Source organism: Cydia splendana, chromosome Z (genome assembly GCF_910591565.1).
Source record: "Cydia splendana chromosome Z, ilCydSple1.2, whole genome shotgun sequence".
Lineage (NCBI taxonomy): Eukaryota > Metazoa > Arthropoda > Insecta > Lepidoptera > Tortricidae > Cydia > Cydia splendana.
Window position 1 is genome coordinate 42,719,517 of NC_085987.1, and position 18,768 is coordinate 42,738,284.

An 18,768-nucleotide genomic window follows, 5' to 3' on the forward strand; every position below is an offset into this window, starting at 1 on the left:
TGTGCATACTTATGTGTATGAAGTTCGTTCGTATTATCAGTTCACAACCAAAATTATAAAGCTATTACAGATGCAGTGCATAATTATTTTCCATCGTATTTTCACGGAAACGTACGAACGTGTCTTGCTATTTCAGTCAGTCTCGTTATAAAAACTACTGGGGACCCAAGAGCAGTTCAGCGGGGTAACCCAGCCAGCATATTGGGGACCTTGCCGCAGGGGCCTTTTTTAGATTTAGTTTAGTTTTATTTTATTTTAGAATAGTTTGTATTTGGTTTGTATTAGTTTAATTGTAATTTTATGTTATTTTTATTTATTGTTTTTGACATGTTTTTGTATCATATATGAATAAACTATATTACATAAAAAAGTAGCATGATAAATACGAATGTTTTCGAGAAAATGCGATGGAAAACAGTTAGGCACCACATCTGTATTTGATTTTGATCTTGTTCTACACATAGGGACTTATATCTTTTCACCACCAACTGGTAAAGGCTCTCTTGATTGTTCAAAAACTGATAGCAAAGTTGCATTTTATTGACATGTGAGGCAAAGTAATCAAATGCAAATTTTGAGTTGTTTTCTTATGTTTGCTGGTAGAATTGACTTTTAAATTATGGTTTTGAATGATAAATATTTAATAACATTAATTTGGATTTGATTTTGTTTGATATCTTACAGTTAATATTTTCTTCGGGTTGGTGTGGTGAAAAATTTAGTGTTTCACTAGGGGGCAAATTATGTTTAACCGCTCGTGCTTTGAAACCCTCGCAACGCTCAAGATTCAAATTTGGAATCTTTCGCTTGCTCGCGTATCAAAATTAGCACGAGCGGTTAAACAACAACTTTGCCCCCTTGTAAAACAAATAACTATTGAATTAATATTAAGCATTAGACCCTACATTTCTTTTGACCCAGTTTGATGGGTGCTGATTGTACCTACTTAAATTTAAAAGTAGAAAACTATCTTTATTGAATACTTTTGTAAGAGAATCGTATTGTTCATATCATTAAATTACATTTCTTTAATAAGATAATAATAATTAACAACAGATTTCTAATTTATCTTTATTACGTATACATATAGGTACAGTCAGCAGCAATAGTTGCTAAGCGGGCGAGGTGTTCAAAATGATCTTGACGCGACTTTATTGTTAAGAGAATAAGAGCGCGTCAAGGCAATTTTGACCTTACACACCCGCTTAGCAACTTATGCTGCTGACTGTAGTTCACATCGACGACATTTCACATTCAACAATTTGCAAACAATTCTCAACAGACACATTTGTCATCAGCCTACTAGCATAAGCCACACTTATTTCTCCTGTTTCTTCCGACACAATTAACGTTAAAGAATCACTAATTTCACTTATACCTAATGCTGCCCTATGTCTCGTACCGAAGTTGGTCGGCAAAGAACTGTGCGAGGCGGGAAGGTAGGTACTCGCGGCTGCAATTTTCGCCCTTCTTATAATCACTGCACCATCATGCAAAGCTGTATTCGGTGTAAAAATGTTCATTAACAGCTCCCCGGTAACATCAGCGTCCAAATATATTCCAGTTTCAATAAAATCTTGTAAACTCATCAACCTTTCAATCGTTATCAGCGCGCCAATTTTTTGTTTTGACATATACCGCAGCGCTTTGTCCACAGATAACAGAAGTTTCGCGTTCACGTTTCTTCGTTTTTTCAAGTGTATTTTTCTACCTAAATATTGTAAAGTTCTTCGTATTTCTGGTTGGAAAACGATTACCCAGACGATAGGTCCGCAATTCATAATTATTTCAATTATCCATGTGAAAAGGTAGAAATTGGTAATTTCGGTAAGTGTTTTGATAAAGAGGATAGCCGCTACTCCTTTGATCATTTGTGTTAATTTCGACTCCAGCTTGAGACATACAATGGTGGTTAATACTGTAGCTATAAACACTTTTAGATGAATTAACTCAAAACTTTGCGCGTAGTCGATATAGCTGTTGCTAGTATAATTTAGTGCAAGTACGTTCTTCATTATAAAAATACAAGTAACACCAATTCACATGTCAAGCCTTGAACAGTAGAATGGTCTCGGTAGACTCAACAACGCGCTTATATATTACTTCTTTTGTGGACTGGCAATCTCATTAGTCATTAGTTAACTGAACTTAAACAATATTATCTTTAAAAAGTCGTTATCATTTGAATAAAAAATCATTTCAGCATTGAAACAGATGTAACAAATAAAATCTTACGCTATTTCTACGCTAATATTACGTGTATTTCATTGTTATGTTACAAAATGTATAAGTACATGTTTTAATGTGGCGACATTGTTGTGCGGGGATTTTATACATAAGATTTGAGTATAGGTGGATCCCCATGGGTCTGAAATGCAGACCGTTTATTTAATTCGTCTAAACCATTTGTGGATATCAATCGACGATGCGGCCTCGCAGAATACCCTCTTACTTAGTCAAATTTCTGCCTGCACAAAGTCCCTAGGAATCCCTAAAAGTCATATAGGTGAACTTCAGCACAACTACTGGCTGAACTTCGCGGCGACGCCGGCGACCACACGATAGCAACACGCATGTGCGATCAATTTGCGCAAACGCTTGTGCTTTAAACATACAGTAACAAGTCAAAGACGTAGGTACATGTTACTTGTATCTTGTGAATCTTGTGATAATGTTTTTTGTAAAAATTCATTTAATCTTATGGGAATGGGACATGTAAGTTTGTCACGCAAAGCTAGCTTCTACATATTATTTAAGTAATTATGGGGTGCTATACATTGGTATAGCATTGGTTTACGGCTGCCTTAGTAATTGTACTAAGGCAGCCGTAAACAAGACAAAAGGCTACTTGCTGTGATTTAAGGATTACTCACGCTAGACCAGGCCGAGGCTGGTCCGGAGCTTCCGGCGCTTCGTTTTCTATGGAAAGGACCGCGTGATCACCGATCAGCCATGATAGAAAATGACATGTCGGACGCCTCGGCCCGGGCCGGGCCCGGTCTAGCGTGAGTCATCCTTTTAGGGTACCTACACCCAAGGTTCCACAAGGAAATATGGTGGAACGACATGATAGGGTCTTTGCGCTAGTTTTCGTCCGGTGTCAGTTTCCGTCCACTTGACGAAATTTGAATATAAACCTTAATTGCTGCACAAATTTGGACTTATTGCAATCCTTAATATTTAATCAATTTATCTATCTTCATAAAAATTATATTTCGCATGACGCAAATTATAAAAGAAATGTTTTATTTGCTAATCCGTCAAGTGGACGGAAACTGACACCGGACGGTAAACTGACGCAATTACCCTATATGCCACAAGCAAGGGCAGCTTCACAACAAGGCGTAAGGTAATATGGATGGTGTAATCCTAAACGGAGTATGGCTGCGTTCACCAGGGCGGCGGCAACAAGATGAGAGGTTATTACCTGATGTACCCAATCCTAGGCTATTGCGCCATCTAGACCCCAAGCTCAAGGGCTTCTGGAATTGAGCTAGTAGACGGAGAACTATCTTAGTTGACTTTTCTGCCCTACCTTAGCACCCCTGCTCACTCCAAACACCCAAATTACTGAATATAGAAATAACTTATATCATCGTAAGCCAAACTATAAGCTTAATAAAGTCTATTTAGTCATACCTAATTACAAGTTTATTAAGGTCGCTAGTTCTAAAATCGTCGTATTTCTGGATTTTGCAATAAAACGTAAAGAGGGTAATTATTATACCAAAGGGAGTAAGTACAGTCACCCAATATGTTACACAACGAAGGCCGCAAAAATATCTGACACGATCTTATTTGTAGAGCCATAAGAGCGGGTCACAAATCTTTGCGGCCTTCGAGGAGTAACATATTATTGCAGGACACTGTACAGATCAGACTATTTTTAAGACTCAAAGAGGGTATCTATGTAGGTGCCACCAATCAAAGGTGGTCTTCGAGTAAATATTCGGACATGTCATCCATATGTTATGTTTAAGGGAATCCCCTAATATTAACGTTGTCCGCATTGTATGTCTGTATGGGTAGCCGCTTGGATTGCTAAGCATTTACTTTACCATTCCTTCCCCGTTTAAATGAATACTATTAAAATGAATTAAACCAATATCTATTTAGGCTTGGGTCTGACGAATTAATCATAATATGAAACATAAACAAGAATAAGGAAGACCACGAAGATCGATACAGCCAAGCCAAATAGTTATTTTCACCACACCAGCTCGGAAAGGCTTACTTTGCACTTCAAAAACTAATAGCAAAGTTGCATTTTATTCACACGTGAGGCAAAGTAACCCAATGCGAATTTTGAGTTGTTTTCTTATGTTTGCTGGTAGAATTGACTTTTAAATGATGATTTTGGATGATAAATATTTAATAACATTCATTTAAATTTGATTTGGTTTGATTTTGTTTGATATTTTACATTTAATATATGCTTCGGGTTGGTGTGGTGAAACATTTTGTGTTTCACTCGGGGGCAAATTTTGTTTAACCCTCGTACTTTGAAACCCTCGCAACGCTCAAGATTCCGTTTTTCGAACCACTCGCTACGCTCGTGGTTCAATTTTGGCATCTTTCGCTTGCTCGGGTATCAATATTAGCACGAGGGGTTAAACAACAACTTTGCCCCCTTGTAAAACAAATAACTATTGTTTTACAAGGGGTATATATCATATTGTTTTAATATCAAACATAATCAAATTCGAATGAATGTTATTAAATACTTATCATCAAAAATCATCACTTAAAAGTCAATTCTACCAGCAACCATAAAAAAAACAACTCAAAATTTGCATTTGATTACTTTGCCTCACATGTGAATTACTGATAGCAAAGTGCAACTTTGCTATCCGTTTTTGAAGTGCAAAGTAAGCCTTTCCGAGTTGGTGTGTTGAACATGGCATTTACTATGACAGGACCGGACCTATTTTATCGATTGTTTTATATTTTTATTTTCCAATAAGAATACTAACTCGTGGTAAGGCTACTGATCGGGGGTAGTGTCAAACTCATGGTAATAAGGCTACAATTGCACTACATCAAATTGGTGGTTTTCGGAAGCAAATGCTCGAGTTACTTTAGAAAACACCGAAATCACTTTACACGTGCCTGTAAAAATTCAGGAGTTCCCTCAATTCCTCATGGATTCCATCATCAGACCAGAACCAAAAATAATACGGAAACACCTTGGAGGTAACTTCTTCCAAACAAAAAAAGAATTACAGTAGAACCCGCTTAAGACGATTGTGAGGGGACCTAGCAAAAAAAGCGTCAAAACGGGAAATCGTATTAAACGTGAAAAAAAAAAACTAGTATTATTTCATGTACAAACACCGCAACGGTGATAATGAGCGAATGTTATCGAAGTGTAGGTAGGTATAAGTTCACACTCACACTTTAATCTAGGAACGCTTACGATAGGCTCAACTAGAGAAACTCGTAACTGCAAATAAAAATCTGAGAGCAATAGCTTGCACTCCGTGGTCCATAACCGTCAAGCAGATGGCATAGCATTCTCAGGCCGATAAGGACCCGACAAAAGATATTAGACAAAACAAAAAACCTAAGGTAGGTAATAAAGACATTAAAAAATGTTGGCTAACGGCCTATTGCATAACAATAGGACCGTACGACGGTTATGTCAATAACACAAACGTGCAGATGATGCGTAACGGGAATTTTAGATCCCGTATTAAGCGGGACACGAGTCGTGTTAACCGTGAAAAAATGTATGAAAACAGGTCTAAAGTTGCAGGGACCGGCGTAAAATGGCGTATTATGCGGGAAATCGTATTAAACGTGATCGTATTAAGCGGGTTCTACTGTACTTAAATCGGATCACAGGTGCCGGAGTAATCGCTGAACATATACTACATTTAAAAAATCATCATCATTATCATCAAAACAATCATCATCATCAGGTCTACTTCATCAAATTGGTGGTTTTCGGAAGAAAATGCTCGAGTTGCTTAAGAAAACACCCAAATCACCATGCATGTGCCTTTAAAAATTGAGGAGTTCCCTCAATTCCTCATGGATTCCATCATCAGAACAGAACCAAATTAATATGGGACCAACTTGGAGGTAGCTCCTTTCAAACAAAAAAAGAATTACTCAAATCGGACTACGGATGTCGGAGTATAATCGGTGAACGTACATACAAAAAAAAATAGCTACAACCGAATACAGAACCTCCTCCTTCTATGAAATTTAAGTCGGTTAAAAACTGTGACATATTATTGTCATTTCGAACATCGATCGTCCGACATAGTAGGTCAAATTTTGATCCACGCCAACAAACGGCAAGTTAAATAAAAGCTTGTAATAAACACAAACCTATCAAACGCTAACGCTTAATAAAATATAATAAATAATAATAATCTAGTTCCAGACGGATTGTTTTATACTTAATTACTTATCTAATTTAAAACAGCTATTTCTAATTTTTTTATTAAACATTTCAAATACATATACTCATTGTGCCAAATATACCTAGATAAAAGCACAAAATGTAAATGGTATGACCTATGTATGGTCAGTCTGTAGATTATTCTTTGACAAAATTCTCCATTCCGTCAAAATGGCGCCAACACCCATGGCTTGCCATGAAGTTAGTAAAGAAACCATTAGTTCCTATTTTAGCCACCCGCATGAATAACTTTGCGGCACTATACTTTCACGGTGATTCAACGGATAACGTTAATTATTTATATGTGTGCGTTTGGATTACTCATACATGCTTAGGGATTTGTACACAGACGCATGACGTCATCGATCGGGCGGCCGGTGTGAAAGTCGCGCATTCACGAACAGACATGCACGAGAAATTTTCTCCCTGGGGTAATTGCTAATCTTGTATTTCTAATCTTTTCATGTTAGTGATTTTTGACACTATGACTGTCTAAATCAGCGGTCGGCAACAAGCGGCCCGCGAACCTCTCACTTGCGGCCCGCCTCCCTGGCTATTTTGTATGTAATATTGATAAGCGTCAATGTCTGGTAAACAAAGCCCGGATGACGGGAGAAATTATGTGTTGACGTCTCAATAGTGCGAGGACACACATTTTATAAGTCGACAAAATGTCGATAAAAAGCACGATGTACTGGACCACCGTTACAAAATTCTGAAAAATTATAGGTAGTTGTACTTAAACAAAATTAAAATGAGCTGTTTGTATTTCTTTTTAATATTTTATATAATTTTCGTAATTAACAATTAGTATTTTTACTACATTTTCCAATTTTAAACTCCTTCGCCTCGGTGATAAAATCTATTTCAGCCAATTAAAGGACCGTTCTAAATCTACTGTAGTAATCGGGGCAAATTTAAATAATTCACAGTGGTTATGAATTACTTCTTCTGTACTACGCAGTTCCACTTCTTTTCCAGATATCAAATTATTTAAGATTTTTAAAGTTGAAACGCCAACGTTTTTCTTCAACACATTCTGATATTTATTGTGAATAACTTTGCCTTGAGGATGTAAACGTAATTTTGACAAGTGCACTTTCAACTTTTGAACGATATTCAAGCTGGTTTCCATGCTTAAATTTTGGTTTTGTAACTGGGTTATGGTACTAGGTATTATTGACACATTATTGTTTATCCATTTTAGATCTCTCAAAATATTGATATCGTTCATTGCACGTAAGAGGTTTGTAAGTTATGAGAAAAGTATCTTTTTAGAATTGTCACTCTTATTTTATTATTACAATCATTCTCGTGACCCGTAATATTGATAATAATTATAGTATGTAATTAGTTAACTGAAATAATATATAATAAGCTTACCTAGGTACCTGACGTAATCTTGTGTAACAACCTGACATGTAAGATAATAAGTTTGATCAATAAATTTTAGATTCAAAAATTGTTCGTATGGATGTCGATAGAATAGTCGATATTTAATTAAGCACTGATAAAGTCATAATTAAATATTAACAAAGTGCGGCCCGCGTCAACTTCGTTAACTACTATGTGGCCCTTGGCTGTTAAATGGTTGCCGACCGCTGGTATATACCATTAACCTTACGAATTACTGAAAAAATATTTTTAGTAAATTTATAGAATATAATCCTACTGATTATAATTTTTATTCAATAAGTAAGAATAGGTACAAAATTACCAAGTGTCGCAAATATGCATTCTTGAAAACTAATTATGTATTTGCGGCACTTGCAATTGAAACTCTCGGTCCTTGGTCGTCAGACACCAAAAAACTAATAAAAGAAATTTCTACCAAACTAGTCTGGGTGTCTGGCGACCTACGAGCTTTTTTTGCACAAAAACTCAGCCTCACTGTGCAGAGGGGGAACGCGGCCAGTGTCCTGGGAACAATGCCTCAGGCTAATTTAGGGCTAGATTTATAATGTATTTATTTTGTTATTTAATCTCTGTTTTAATTATTCAATAAGATTCAATGTACGCCCTTGACGGAAATATATCATTTTGATCCCTAATTATATAGCCTAACAAATATAATCAATTTGCTCTATAGTTTACATATAGTCTTTCAGGATGACGTGTAAGTAAGTAATGCTGTATTTTTCCACTCTAGTCCGATCATGAATGACTCGCTTTAAAAAACCGTTGTTTTTACGTATATCGAGGCAAAGTGGAGCAATCATTGCCATACCAAAATATGTTTTCAATATTGGATCTAATGGTTTTTCATTATAAGTCATTGAATTACAAAAACATTTTTGGCTTTAAAGAATATAAAGTAAAAAATATTTTTTGGAATATTGAAAACGTACAGTAAAATGATATAGAGTAAAAGTTGTTTTTTTTTGCTGGCAACTTTTTTTTTTAAGCTCAATAGCGCCAACTAGTGGCCAATTTCCGTAACTTCTTATTGATATCTCTTGCTCTAAGTTCATGTTGTAATATACTCTTGCTAAAATTTGTGCTATTTGCTGACAAACCCCATGTTTATTGAATATGTGCTCGTGTTTTGTTTGTTTTCCGTTGTAACGTAGTGAAAATCTTGTCTCAATGTATAAGTTATGCGGCAAGTTCCTTTCAAAACCAATGACATTAGATGAACTCGATGTGCGTTTTGGCCATTTTACTTGGCTTGCGTTGGTGATTCGTACATAGTCACGTGACCAAAGAGGTTTTTGGATCAATGGCGCCAAATGATTATTACAGAAAATGTACGTAGAATTGCAAGTTATTATAAGATATTAAGTTTACAGCAAGATATGTACGATCGATTCAGACCATGCATCATAGATATTCATATGGAATCATGACGGAACAATATGATGCGTAGGACCAGTCACGTCAATCAGGGTACAAAACAGTGCTGCTATCTATGTTGTCAATTTTGTTATGTAGACTATCTAATGGAGACTGGCCGTGGGATAAATATTTACGCTTATAAGTTTAGAATGGAGTATATGGAATTTGTTGTTGCGTTATGTGAGTGTGTTTGACATGTCGGGCCTTAGTGCGCATGAGTAGTGAGCTCGGTCGGTGGACGTCCGCGTCCAGTGTTTACCGAGGCTCAGCAGCGACCACCGCGGCCCCGCCATACATCTTCGTGCAATGTGAAACGTCAAATACAACTCTTGTCCTTTTTCACACAATTTACACAAGAAATGCGACCTGCGGGTCAGTTTTAATGCATAACACGCTGAACACATTCGCCCGAAATCGCCCCCCCCCTATACTTTCGATGTCTATACACGGCTCGTCATAATTGGTATTGTAATAGTAGTTTCGTTATATCGTGTAAGCTTTTTATCTAACAAATAGCGATGGGGTGTTTTTTTAATGTGTCAGCGTGTGTTAAACAGTGATTTCGTGAACGGAAACCTTAGGAAATCGTCAATTCATAGTGGCATTGTTTTGTTGTTAGATACATTGTGCAAGTGACCTGTCAAAGTTGTCATTGTAGTGCACGAGTAGTAATATAGGGATATTTCTCCCTCTGCAGTGCTGAAATCGGCTCATTTCGTGCCAATTTGTGTTACAAATGTGTGAAAGTTGTGTGTTGTTCATTTCAGGTGGCACCTCCTGTTGTTGTGTTGTGTCGAACTAAAATGCCATCATGTAGAGAACGCTGTGACTTTCTATACAATGCTACTGCCGCGCTCCAAGTGTAAAGCAACAAGTGGCTCGTGAACATGTAGCTGGTGAATGCCTCAAGCAAGATGTCGTTGAGAGGCACCAAGCGCGCTTCAGGGCCGCGCGGGGAGGAGGCCGGCGCTTCGAAGCGCCGCAGGACGGAGCCCGAGGACGCTCTCTGGCAGCTCCGGCCTGTCAGCGACCTCAAGATGTCATCCATATACAATAGAAGTGCCTCTGAGGCACCTGCCGAACTATTCAGGTTTGTCCTTTTAATTATACTTATTAACCTAAATTAATCCCCTTCAAAAGCAAAACTGCCTAAAATTCCTATTAAGCAAATATGTGCTATCATATTTGATATTTATACATGTCCTGTTCTGAATGTTAATCTTGTACCCCCTTATTCATAAAATGCACCGTAGAGGGCCTGATTTAGTAAAATTATGTTTTATACCTTTCTTACAAATACATAAGATAAGGACAAACAATTAACTAATTGAGGTTTGTAGCGTGTTTATGTATAAGGGGGCTGGTGGGCAAAGCCAACATATTTGAGGTTCATAATCAATTTTATGCTATGGGAAGGTGTTTTTTTGTAATAGGGGTCTGATTTAACTGAACTTATGTTGAAGACATTTATATGAAACATAAATCTGTTGTAAGTGGGTCAAGTGAAAACTATGATAATCAAGGCTAAATTCATTACTTGATCATAAATCATCTCATACTGACAAATGTATCTTACAGTTTTTTTGCTAAAAATTTAATATTCTGACATCACCGATAAATTAATTTATCCAACTTGAAAATATCCTTTAACTAAGTACATATGAATTGCCAAAACGGTGCCCGGTTGTGTGAGGCTATTGTCATAAGAAACTTGTATCATAAATAACGCTAATACAAACTTGCTTCCATCACTGTCCACCATGTTTTGTATTCGATATACTCAAAATTTGCTACACTCAGCCGGCAATATTTGTATTTTGATCCACATTCACATATCATTTGGCCCGTAATGCCAGGTTTAACCTCTAACATCACATGGTCCTAATTCTAGTACAAATTACCTCCAATGAAATTTCAATCATTATTAAATGCAACAAAGTTGCATTTGTTTCGTTTCATTCGATTTTAAATCATAACAACATATAAGTTTAGTTTTACAATTGATCTCACATATAGGGTAATTCGTCAATTACTGGCCACTGTTTAATAACTGGCCATCTTATACTAAAAATGAATTCTATTCACCTATACACAGAATTCGTTTTAGTATAAGGTGGCTAGTTACTGAATGGTGGCCAGTTATTGAAAACTTCCCATTCCAATAGGAAATGTGCACAGAATAATGCATTGCCTCTTTTCTTAGTATTTGACTTAAAATTTACACTGTTACCAGAAAATCTATTAATTGCAGTATAAATAGAGTTCAACTGCTTTGCATTCAATTAAATTATTATGCTCTGCTACTAAATTCGAATCACAGTTTGGTTAACCTGAAAAAGTAGGCAATTTCCAAATTATTAAGTTATATTTGCATTAATCAGTTACAATCTCATTATGAAATCTAACTATTTTACAACATACCCAAGATTACATGGAGTTTATATTTATATTTATAGCCTTATTTCAGAAATACATTTTTATACTATGTCTACAGTTTTCCTTAATCTACGATAACCGATTCTGTGTGCCTTTGGGCAAAGGCCTCCCCCAATCTTCTCCACTCTTCCTTATTTTGCACTAATCTGGTCCATGTTTTAGTCCACATGGAGTACACAACACACAACTAAAAATACCGTCAATTGTTCTGCATCAGTTACAGTTTACAATACCAGTATCTTATGCCATCCAACTATATTTCAATATACCAAAATACACAAAAGTACCATCATTCACTCTGTTAATTGATAATTTGTAACTCATATTGCAAATTTGTAACTCATATTGCAAATTTGTAACTCATATTGCCAAGATTTTGTCCTTGATCCATGTTGTGCCAATACAGTATTGCTGTTAATACTACGATTGTTCAGTCAAAGATAGGTGAAGTCTTAGAGGATATAACCAAACGGAGGCGCCATGTATGTAATTTTCGGTACAAAATAGTCTACCGATGCCGGGAAGGGGCACGTCAAATGTATAATGTAACGTAAAAATAGCCATGTCAGATAAACGTCAGTCCATACAATGTGTATGACCATTGGCCGCCTATTTTCGACAGAGCCTGTTAATGGCTACTCCGTTTGGTTATATTCTCTAAGGGTGAAGTGCTTCTTAGAATTGCAAAAATTAAATACGAGCTCAGGCAAAAAGTATCTCTTTGCCAGTTGCCATTGGTGCTCCTGATATGTATATTAAACAAGTGACACTTTCCACATAGATTTTCATACATTGACCTCCCTGTTGCTATCTCTATTGCACGCGCATAGTTATATTGTTGTCAACTCACACCACAGAATAAATAATAGTACTACCGTACAGAAAGGACACTTCCTAGCGATTCAGGGACGAATCATGCTATCCCTTTCTAATATATGGCACTATCCCTTTCGGCTATATAGGGTTGTCAAAATTCAAGTGATTATCTTATCTGTGGTCGTGCACGCAAAAGGACGTCAAGTGGTGCCAACCCTAATAATTGCTTGGAGCAATGCTGAGCCGAACAGAGCCGAGTTTGCCCGAAAGGACGAGTGGACTAGACGAGACTGCTCACACAGTGACATTGACAAATGGCATCATGGGCGGGACAGGAATATGAACAGGCAGGTCAATATATTATTAACATCTATGTGGGTAGATGAAATCTGCTTAACCTTGGGGGCTTACTGGTCTGGAGAAGGTTGGAGGAGGCCTATGCCAAGAGGCACAATGAAATACGGGATATTTAGTAGTTTACAAAAAAAAAGGGTAATATCATTTTAATAACCGTTGTACCTATGGATCGGAAATAAATGGCTATATATTTTTAACAAGCTTTTATTAGGTCGACCTGTATGTAACTACTTAACTTCTTCTTCCTCGCGTTATCCCGGCATTTTGCCACGGCTCATGGGAGCCTGGGGTCCGCTTGACAACTAATCCCATGATTTGACGTAGGCACTAGCTTTTACGAAAGCGACTGCCATCTGACCTTCCAACCCAGAGGGGAAACTAGGCCTTATTGGGATTAGTCCGGTTTCCTCACGATGTTTTCCTTCACCGAAAAGCGACTGGCAAATATCAAATGACATTTCGTACATAAGTTCCGAAAAACTCATTGGTACGAGCCGGGGTTCGAACCCGCGACCTCCGGATTGAAAGTCGCACGCTCTTACCTACTTATGTAACTACTTAACTATGTAATGGAATCTAAGGTAACTAATTTAACCATCTTCCAAGGATCGTAGCGTCATGAAAATTGGCAGCTGTATATAGTTCTGATCTTCTGATGACAATACAATAATATGGTACTGTCGAACTGATCTGATGATGGAGACAGGAGGTGGTCATAGGAACTCTCGACCTGTATGTAACTATGTAATGGAATCTAAGGTAACTAATTTAACCATCTTCCAAGGATCGTAGCGTCCTGAAAATTGGCAGCTGTATGTAGTTCTGATGACAATACAATAATATGGTACTGTCGAACTGATCTGATGATGGAGACAGGAGGTGGCCATAGGAACTCTGTGATGAAACAACGCAACCTAATTGTGTTAGGGGTTTTTAGAATTGTCTCGATGAGTATTAGTTGTCTGTCGTAAGAAAAGTACAGTCAGCGATAAAAACTTGTACCAAAAATGAAATTTTTGCCAAAAAACTTATTTTTCCTTTTTGCCCAAAGAACAAGATATAATATAGAAAATATATGGTTGATTGAATCTTTTCCAATAAGAAAAGTAATTCTCGTATAATTTCCATAGCTGGTCATACTCGTATCTTGTGGTGGATGTGCCTTTGTGCCTCCTATTTTTACTATATAACTAGTGTTAAAAGGTAAATTCGTGTTATACATACTAGATTGTCCATTATCTGGTTATTACCTATGTGTGAGAGGAGTGCTATCCTGACAGCTATGAGACCACGGACTCGAACCGCTTACCAACAAATGGCTACTGGATCGGGTATTTAATAATAGTAATAGCCTTTATTTTATGCATTTTTGTTATTTTTTTACACTTTCATTGTTTTTCAATTATGAATATTTATTTGCATGTCGCGTGTGCGGAAAAGGCCCCCCCCAGTTTTTCCCATTCCTTCCTATTCTGTGCTGTTCTCCACCAGTATCTGTCGAAATTTCGTAGCTCATCTCTCCATCTTGTATTCGGTTTTTTTTTGTTTTCTCGGTGTGTCTATTAGTAACCATTCTGTGACATTTAATAGATTGTTTTTACAAACCCTATCAATTTGGAAACCATATTTGTATGAAAGATTAAGCCCATGATAGTAAATTGTTACCACTTATGACTTATTTTAGATATAACTTACACTAGTTCTACTAGTTAATGCTGATAATTATATGTAAAGTATTAAAAAAAGTTATAATTATTGGTGAATAATCCTCTTTGATAAATACAAAACCAGTATAAATAATTACAACAGATGTATACCATACAATGAAACAGATACTAAACTTTGTTTAGACACCACAAGATGCAATTATGTAGTTTGCCCTTAAAATAGATTGAACACTACTGTTAAGTTGTCGTATCTCAATATTGTGCAGTACTGAGATACGAGGTTTCTAAGATTATCAGATTCGATACTGAATTCTGATTGTCAACTGAACAAAGATTTTTAAGTCTATGTTCCTAATAATATATTTACATTTCATTGGTTAGAGGGAGCTAGTATCAGTGTCAGGTGTTAATTGGCTGTATTATCCAAGTCTGGCATTTTGTCTTAGACCTGCATAGATGTGACCTAGTTTGGAAACTAGACTTCAGCTAGAACATGACATTGCACTCCGTTAGTTATACTTGTCTAATAATTTGGGATCGTTAGTCAATCATATTGCGATCTTAACGTTGCGAGCCAAACCTAATTAGATTATTTTGACAATTTGCCTATATGTAAGGGGCGTAGTGGGGAAAATAAAAGTGATGACAGCGCACCCCGTGGTAAAAATAAGAACTTTCGTGTGCTCTAATCGTTATTATATTTGATCACTGTCAACTGTTAAATAAGTAATGCGGCGCATCGCCGCCAGGTGGCGCCACAGTAAACTTATGAAACTTTACAAGGCAAAGCAAAATTCGACCTTCTATCAATGATACAAGGATTATCAACACATTTTTATACATAATTATTTCTAATACACAATAGTCCAGTTTTATGAAACCAAAACATTTATAACATCTTTCTTGGATGATTTTAAACCGCGTTGTGTTATTATCTGTTATTGGGTGCATATCCATTCTATGCATACTAATATTATAAATGTGAAAGGAATTCTGTTACCTTTTCACTCTTTAGCCGCTGTACCAATTTATATAAAATATGAGAGAGATATATATTTTGAGTCCCCGGGAAAGACATAGGATAGTTTTCATCCCAGAAATCATAGAAATACTAATTCCACGCAGACGAACTCGCGGGAAGAAGCTAGTAGTAGTATAAATGTAAACATTGGATTTCTTGGACCGAATATTTATAATTAGAAAGTTACTAGGTGGCGCCACTGCCGTGAAATAGCTATTACAATTCCATAAATAGACTATACATATTTGTTTTAGTTTATTTTCATAATATTTTTTTATAATTTACTGATCGTGTGATATGATTAAAGGGAACGAAAAAAAAAACGCATTTAACTGATTTGCAAAACCGAACTGATCCCATAAGTGTTCCATGAACAAAGTTTTGCACGGAACAGTAATAATTAAATCCATGTTTTGTAAGTTTAGTAGCATATCAATAAACGATGATTACCATAGCTATAGCAAAAATGAACTGGTGTGCGTATGGAATAACTATTATGTTCCATAGCCACCAGGGCGGCCCCACCGACGCGCACGCAGCATAAGGATGTTGGACAAGAAATATTTATCACTAATTTTGGCTAGTTACATAGAAAAAGCCCATCTTTTAGGAGATGTCAGAATCGTAAAATCCTTTCTGCTATATTAATCTTTAGACAGACCAAGATAAATCTGCAGCGATTTTCATAGCCCACGCAGTGCAAGTGTTATTTTAAACGTCAAACTTCTATGAAATTATTGTTACGTATAAATAACACTTGCACTGCGTGGGCTATCAAAATTGCTGCAGACTTTTCTTGGTCTAACTCTCATAAACGTGACCAAAATATGTCTGAAAATATTACGTTAGCATTTTTACGTTACGTTAGATTTTTGTTATTGGAGTTGGGTGTTCCAAGGGCTTCCGAGTTACAAACAGCCACGTTATGTCATTGCAATTAGGATTCCGGGTTAGCAGTTAACAGGCCGTTTTTTATTTTGTTGTCGAATTATTTATTTTCGTCAGGTTTCGATAAAATTTGGTGGAGAAGTATGTCCTAAAAATACTGAAATCTAGTTGGATGGACTATAAGATTATAGCGAGCTAATTTTATAATGGGGTTGTTGCTTTACATTTTTCAGTTTACGACCAAAAACAGTAGAAACCTCGTACTCAGTACTGAAACCATATTGTGCTTTTTTCATTTGTTATTTGTGATTGGCGTCAATTATTGTAAGTTTTAGTTGACAACCGACGATTGGGCAACGAGGTCAATGAGTCTAAAATCATATTTTGGTGTATATGTATAATAGAAGTAAGTAAGTAAATAAGTAACACTTATTGTACGGAAGAGAGGAATACAGGCACATCAGATAGAACATAAATACAGTACAAGGGCGAACTTATCCCTAAGAGGGATCTCTTCCAGTTAACCTATAGGTATAGTCACCTGCAATAATATGTTACTGTTCGAAGGCCGCAAAAATATGTAACACACTTTTAGGGCTCTACAAATAAGAACGTGTCAGATATTTTTGCGGCCTTCGTTGTGTAGTAACGTACTATTGCAGGTGACTGTACCGAAGGAGTAATTAAAAGCTATACCTACAGGTACACTGGTACAGGTACAGCCACGCGCAGGGGCAACTCAAGTCATAATAATTGTGTCCAGAAAAAAATAGTAGATTGTACACAAGGGCATAAAGTGACCCATTTCTACCCGAGGCAATTTTTTGGTCTGAGCGAAGCGAAGACCAAAATAGTAGACGAGGGTAAAAATGGACATTTATGCCCTTGTTGTACACTCTGCTTTTCACTTCGATTGCGAGGAAAATAAAATTATATTTTTCACGGCAATTTACACCACGAAATTGTCGTAAAGCGAAAGAACATAATACATAACCAATTCCCGCCAACGAACTTTTTAATATATTTTTTTAAATTTTCTACATGTGTTCACAGTTTCAGACGCTTGGTTTTCTGCCAAGTCAAACATTTTCGGAGCATTTTTGAACGATAATCCTATTTTATGTGATTTACTAAATTTAATCACAGAAAATACGGATTTCTAATAAATTGTAGCAAAAATAAAATAATATAACAAATTTTGTCATCTACACAATTTTATTGCTCAGTAAAATTGTGCAATATGTTTTAACTGTTTGGCTGCTGAGACCGACCTTAGTCTTAGAAGAAAATTTTACTTTTATGCTCTAGAGCATAAAATGCGATTTTATGTCGTCTACGCACGACATAAAGGTGCACTTTTTGAGCATGAGAAGTGAAAATAGTATTTTTGGGTTCGGCTTGGGCGGCTACCACATATAACACTGAAATAATCATATGCCATACTTTGACTTACAACTCGATGATTCCACTAAGCGTATGTATGCAAATATGCACCTTATCCCATTGAATTAAGCTTGCTCATTTGTATGACCTACTGTCGCCTATTTGACTATAATGTATTATATTTATTGTATTGCTATAAAAACTGATATTGTGTTGTTTCTATGTACAGCTTGCGTCGTACTAAATATGTTTGCGACTCGAAATTTAACATATATTTCTCATATAGTTAATGATTAATATCTATATGAGAAATATATTATTATGTTAAATGTTTGTTATACAGCCAGTCATGAAACATAATGTGAAAATATATATGTATCCATGTGTTTTCTCTTTCTATCACTGGTTTGAAATAATGTAATATTAATTTAAGTCTGCAAACATATTATGGAGGTAAACAACATTTCTTTTGAAATATGAACTTAAATAGCTTCGGATGAATTTAAAGTAGTGTGTCTAAAGTGTTTTCAATGATATAAAAAATATGGAAATGTTGATTACTGTTATAGTTAGATATAATTAAACATGCTGCCAGGCGATGGTTTTAACATGAAGCAAAGCTATTTTTTTTAAAGAATATAAAATATTCACTATATGAAGTAAAATCACATACAGTTCAAATAAAGATTCAATCGAATTTATAGTATGCTGGCTCAAGCGAATTTATTGCGTTAATTTTAGTTATTGAATAATAAATAATTGCTTAGTCTTAGTTCTTGGCATTTGCTGATATGCGTAACGAAGCTATAACTGAAGTTCATTTAGCTACAGGGAAACGTAACACCCCCTACCCCCACTGTATAAAAGTTTGTATGTTGGGGAGTTAAATTTCTTTGTGGTTACCTGTACAAAGTAAATAAATGTGTCACTATTTATGAAAAGGGGCCTTATTGTCG

The 18,768-nt window shown here is 36.1% G+C and overlaps 1 protein-coding gene across 1 annotated transcript in view; it reads left to right on the top strand.

Annotated features, from left to right (window-relative positions):
• Positions 1 to 8,811: 8,811 nt before the first annotated feature.
• LOC134805336 (PHD finger protein rhinoceros) overlaps positions 8,812 to 18,768 on the top strand; it is a 46,888-nt gene continuing 36,931 nt past the window's right edge. The window contains exons 1-2 of the mRNA XM_063778667.1: positions 8,812 to 9,156; positions 10,012 to 10,334. Coding sequence (XP_063634737.1) covers positions 10,159 to 10,334 — 176 coding nt within the window. The 5' untranslated portion in view covers positions 8,812 to 9,156; positions 10,012 to 10,158. The remainder of the gene's footprint in view (positions 9,157 to 10,011; positions 10,335 to 18,768) is intronic.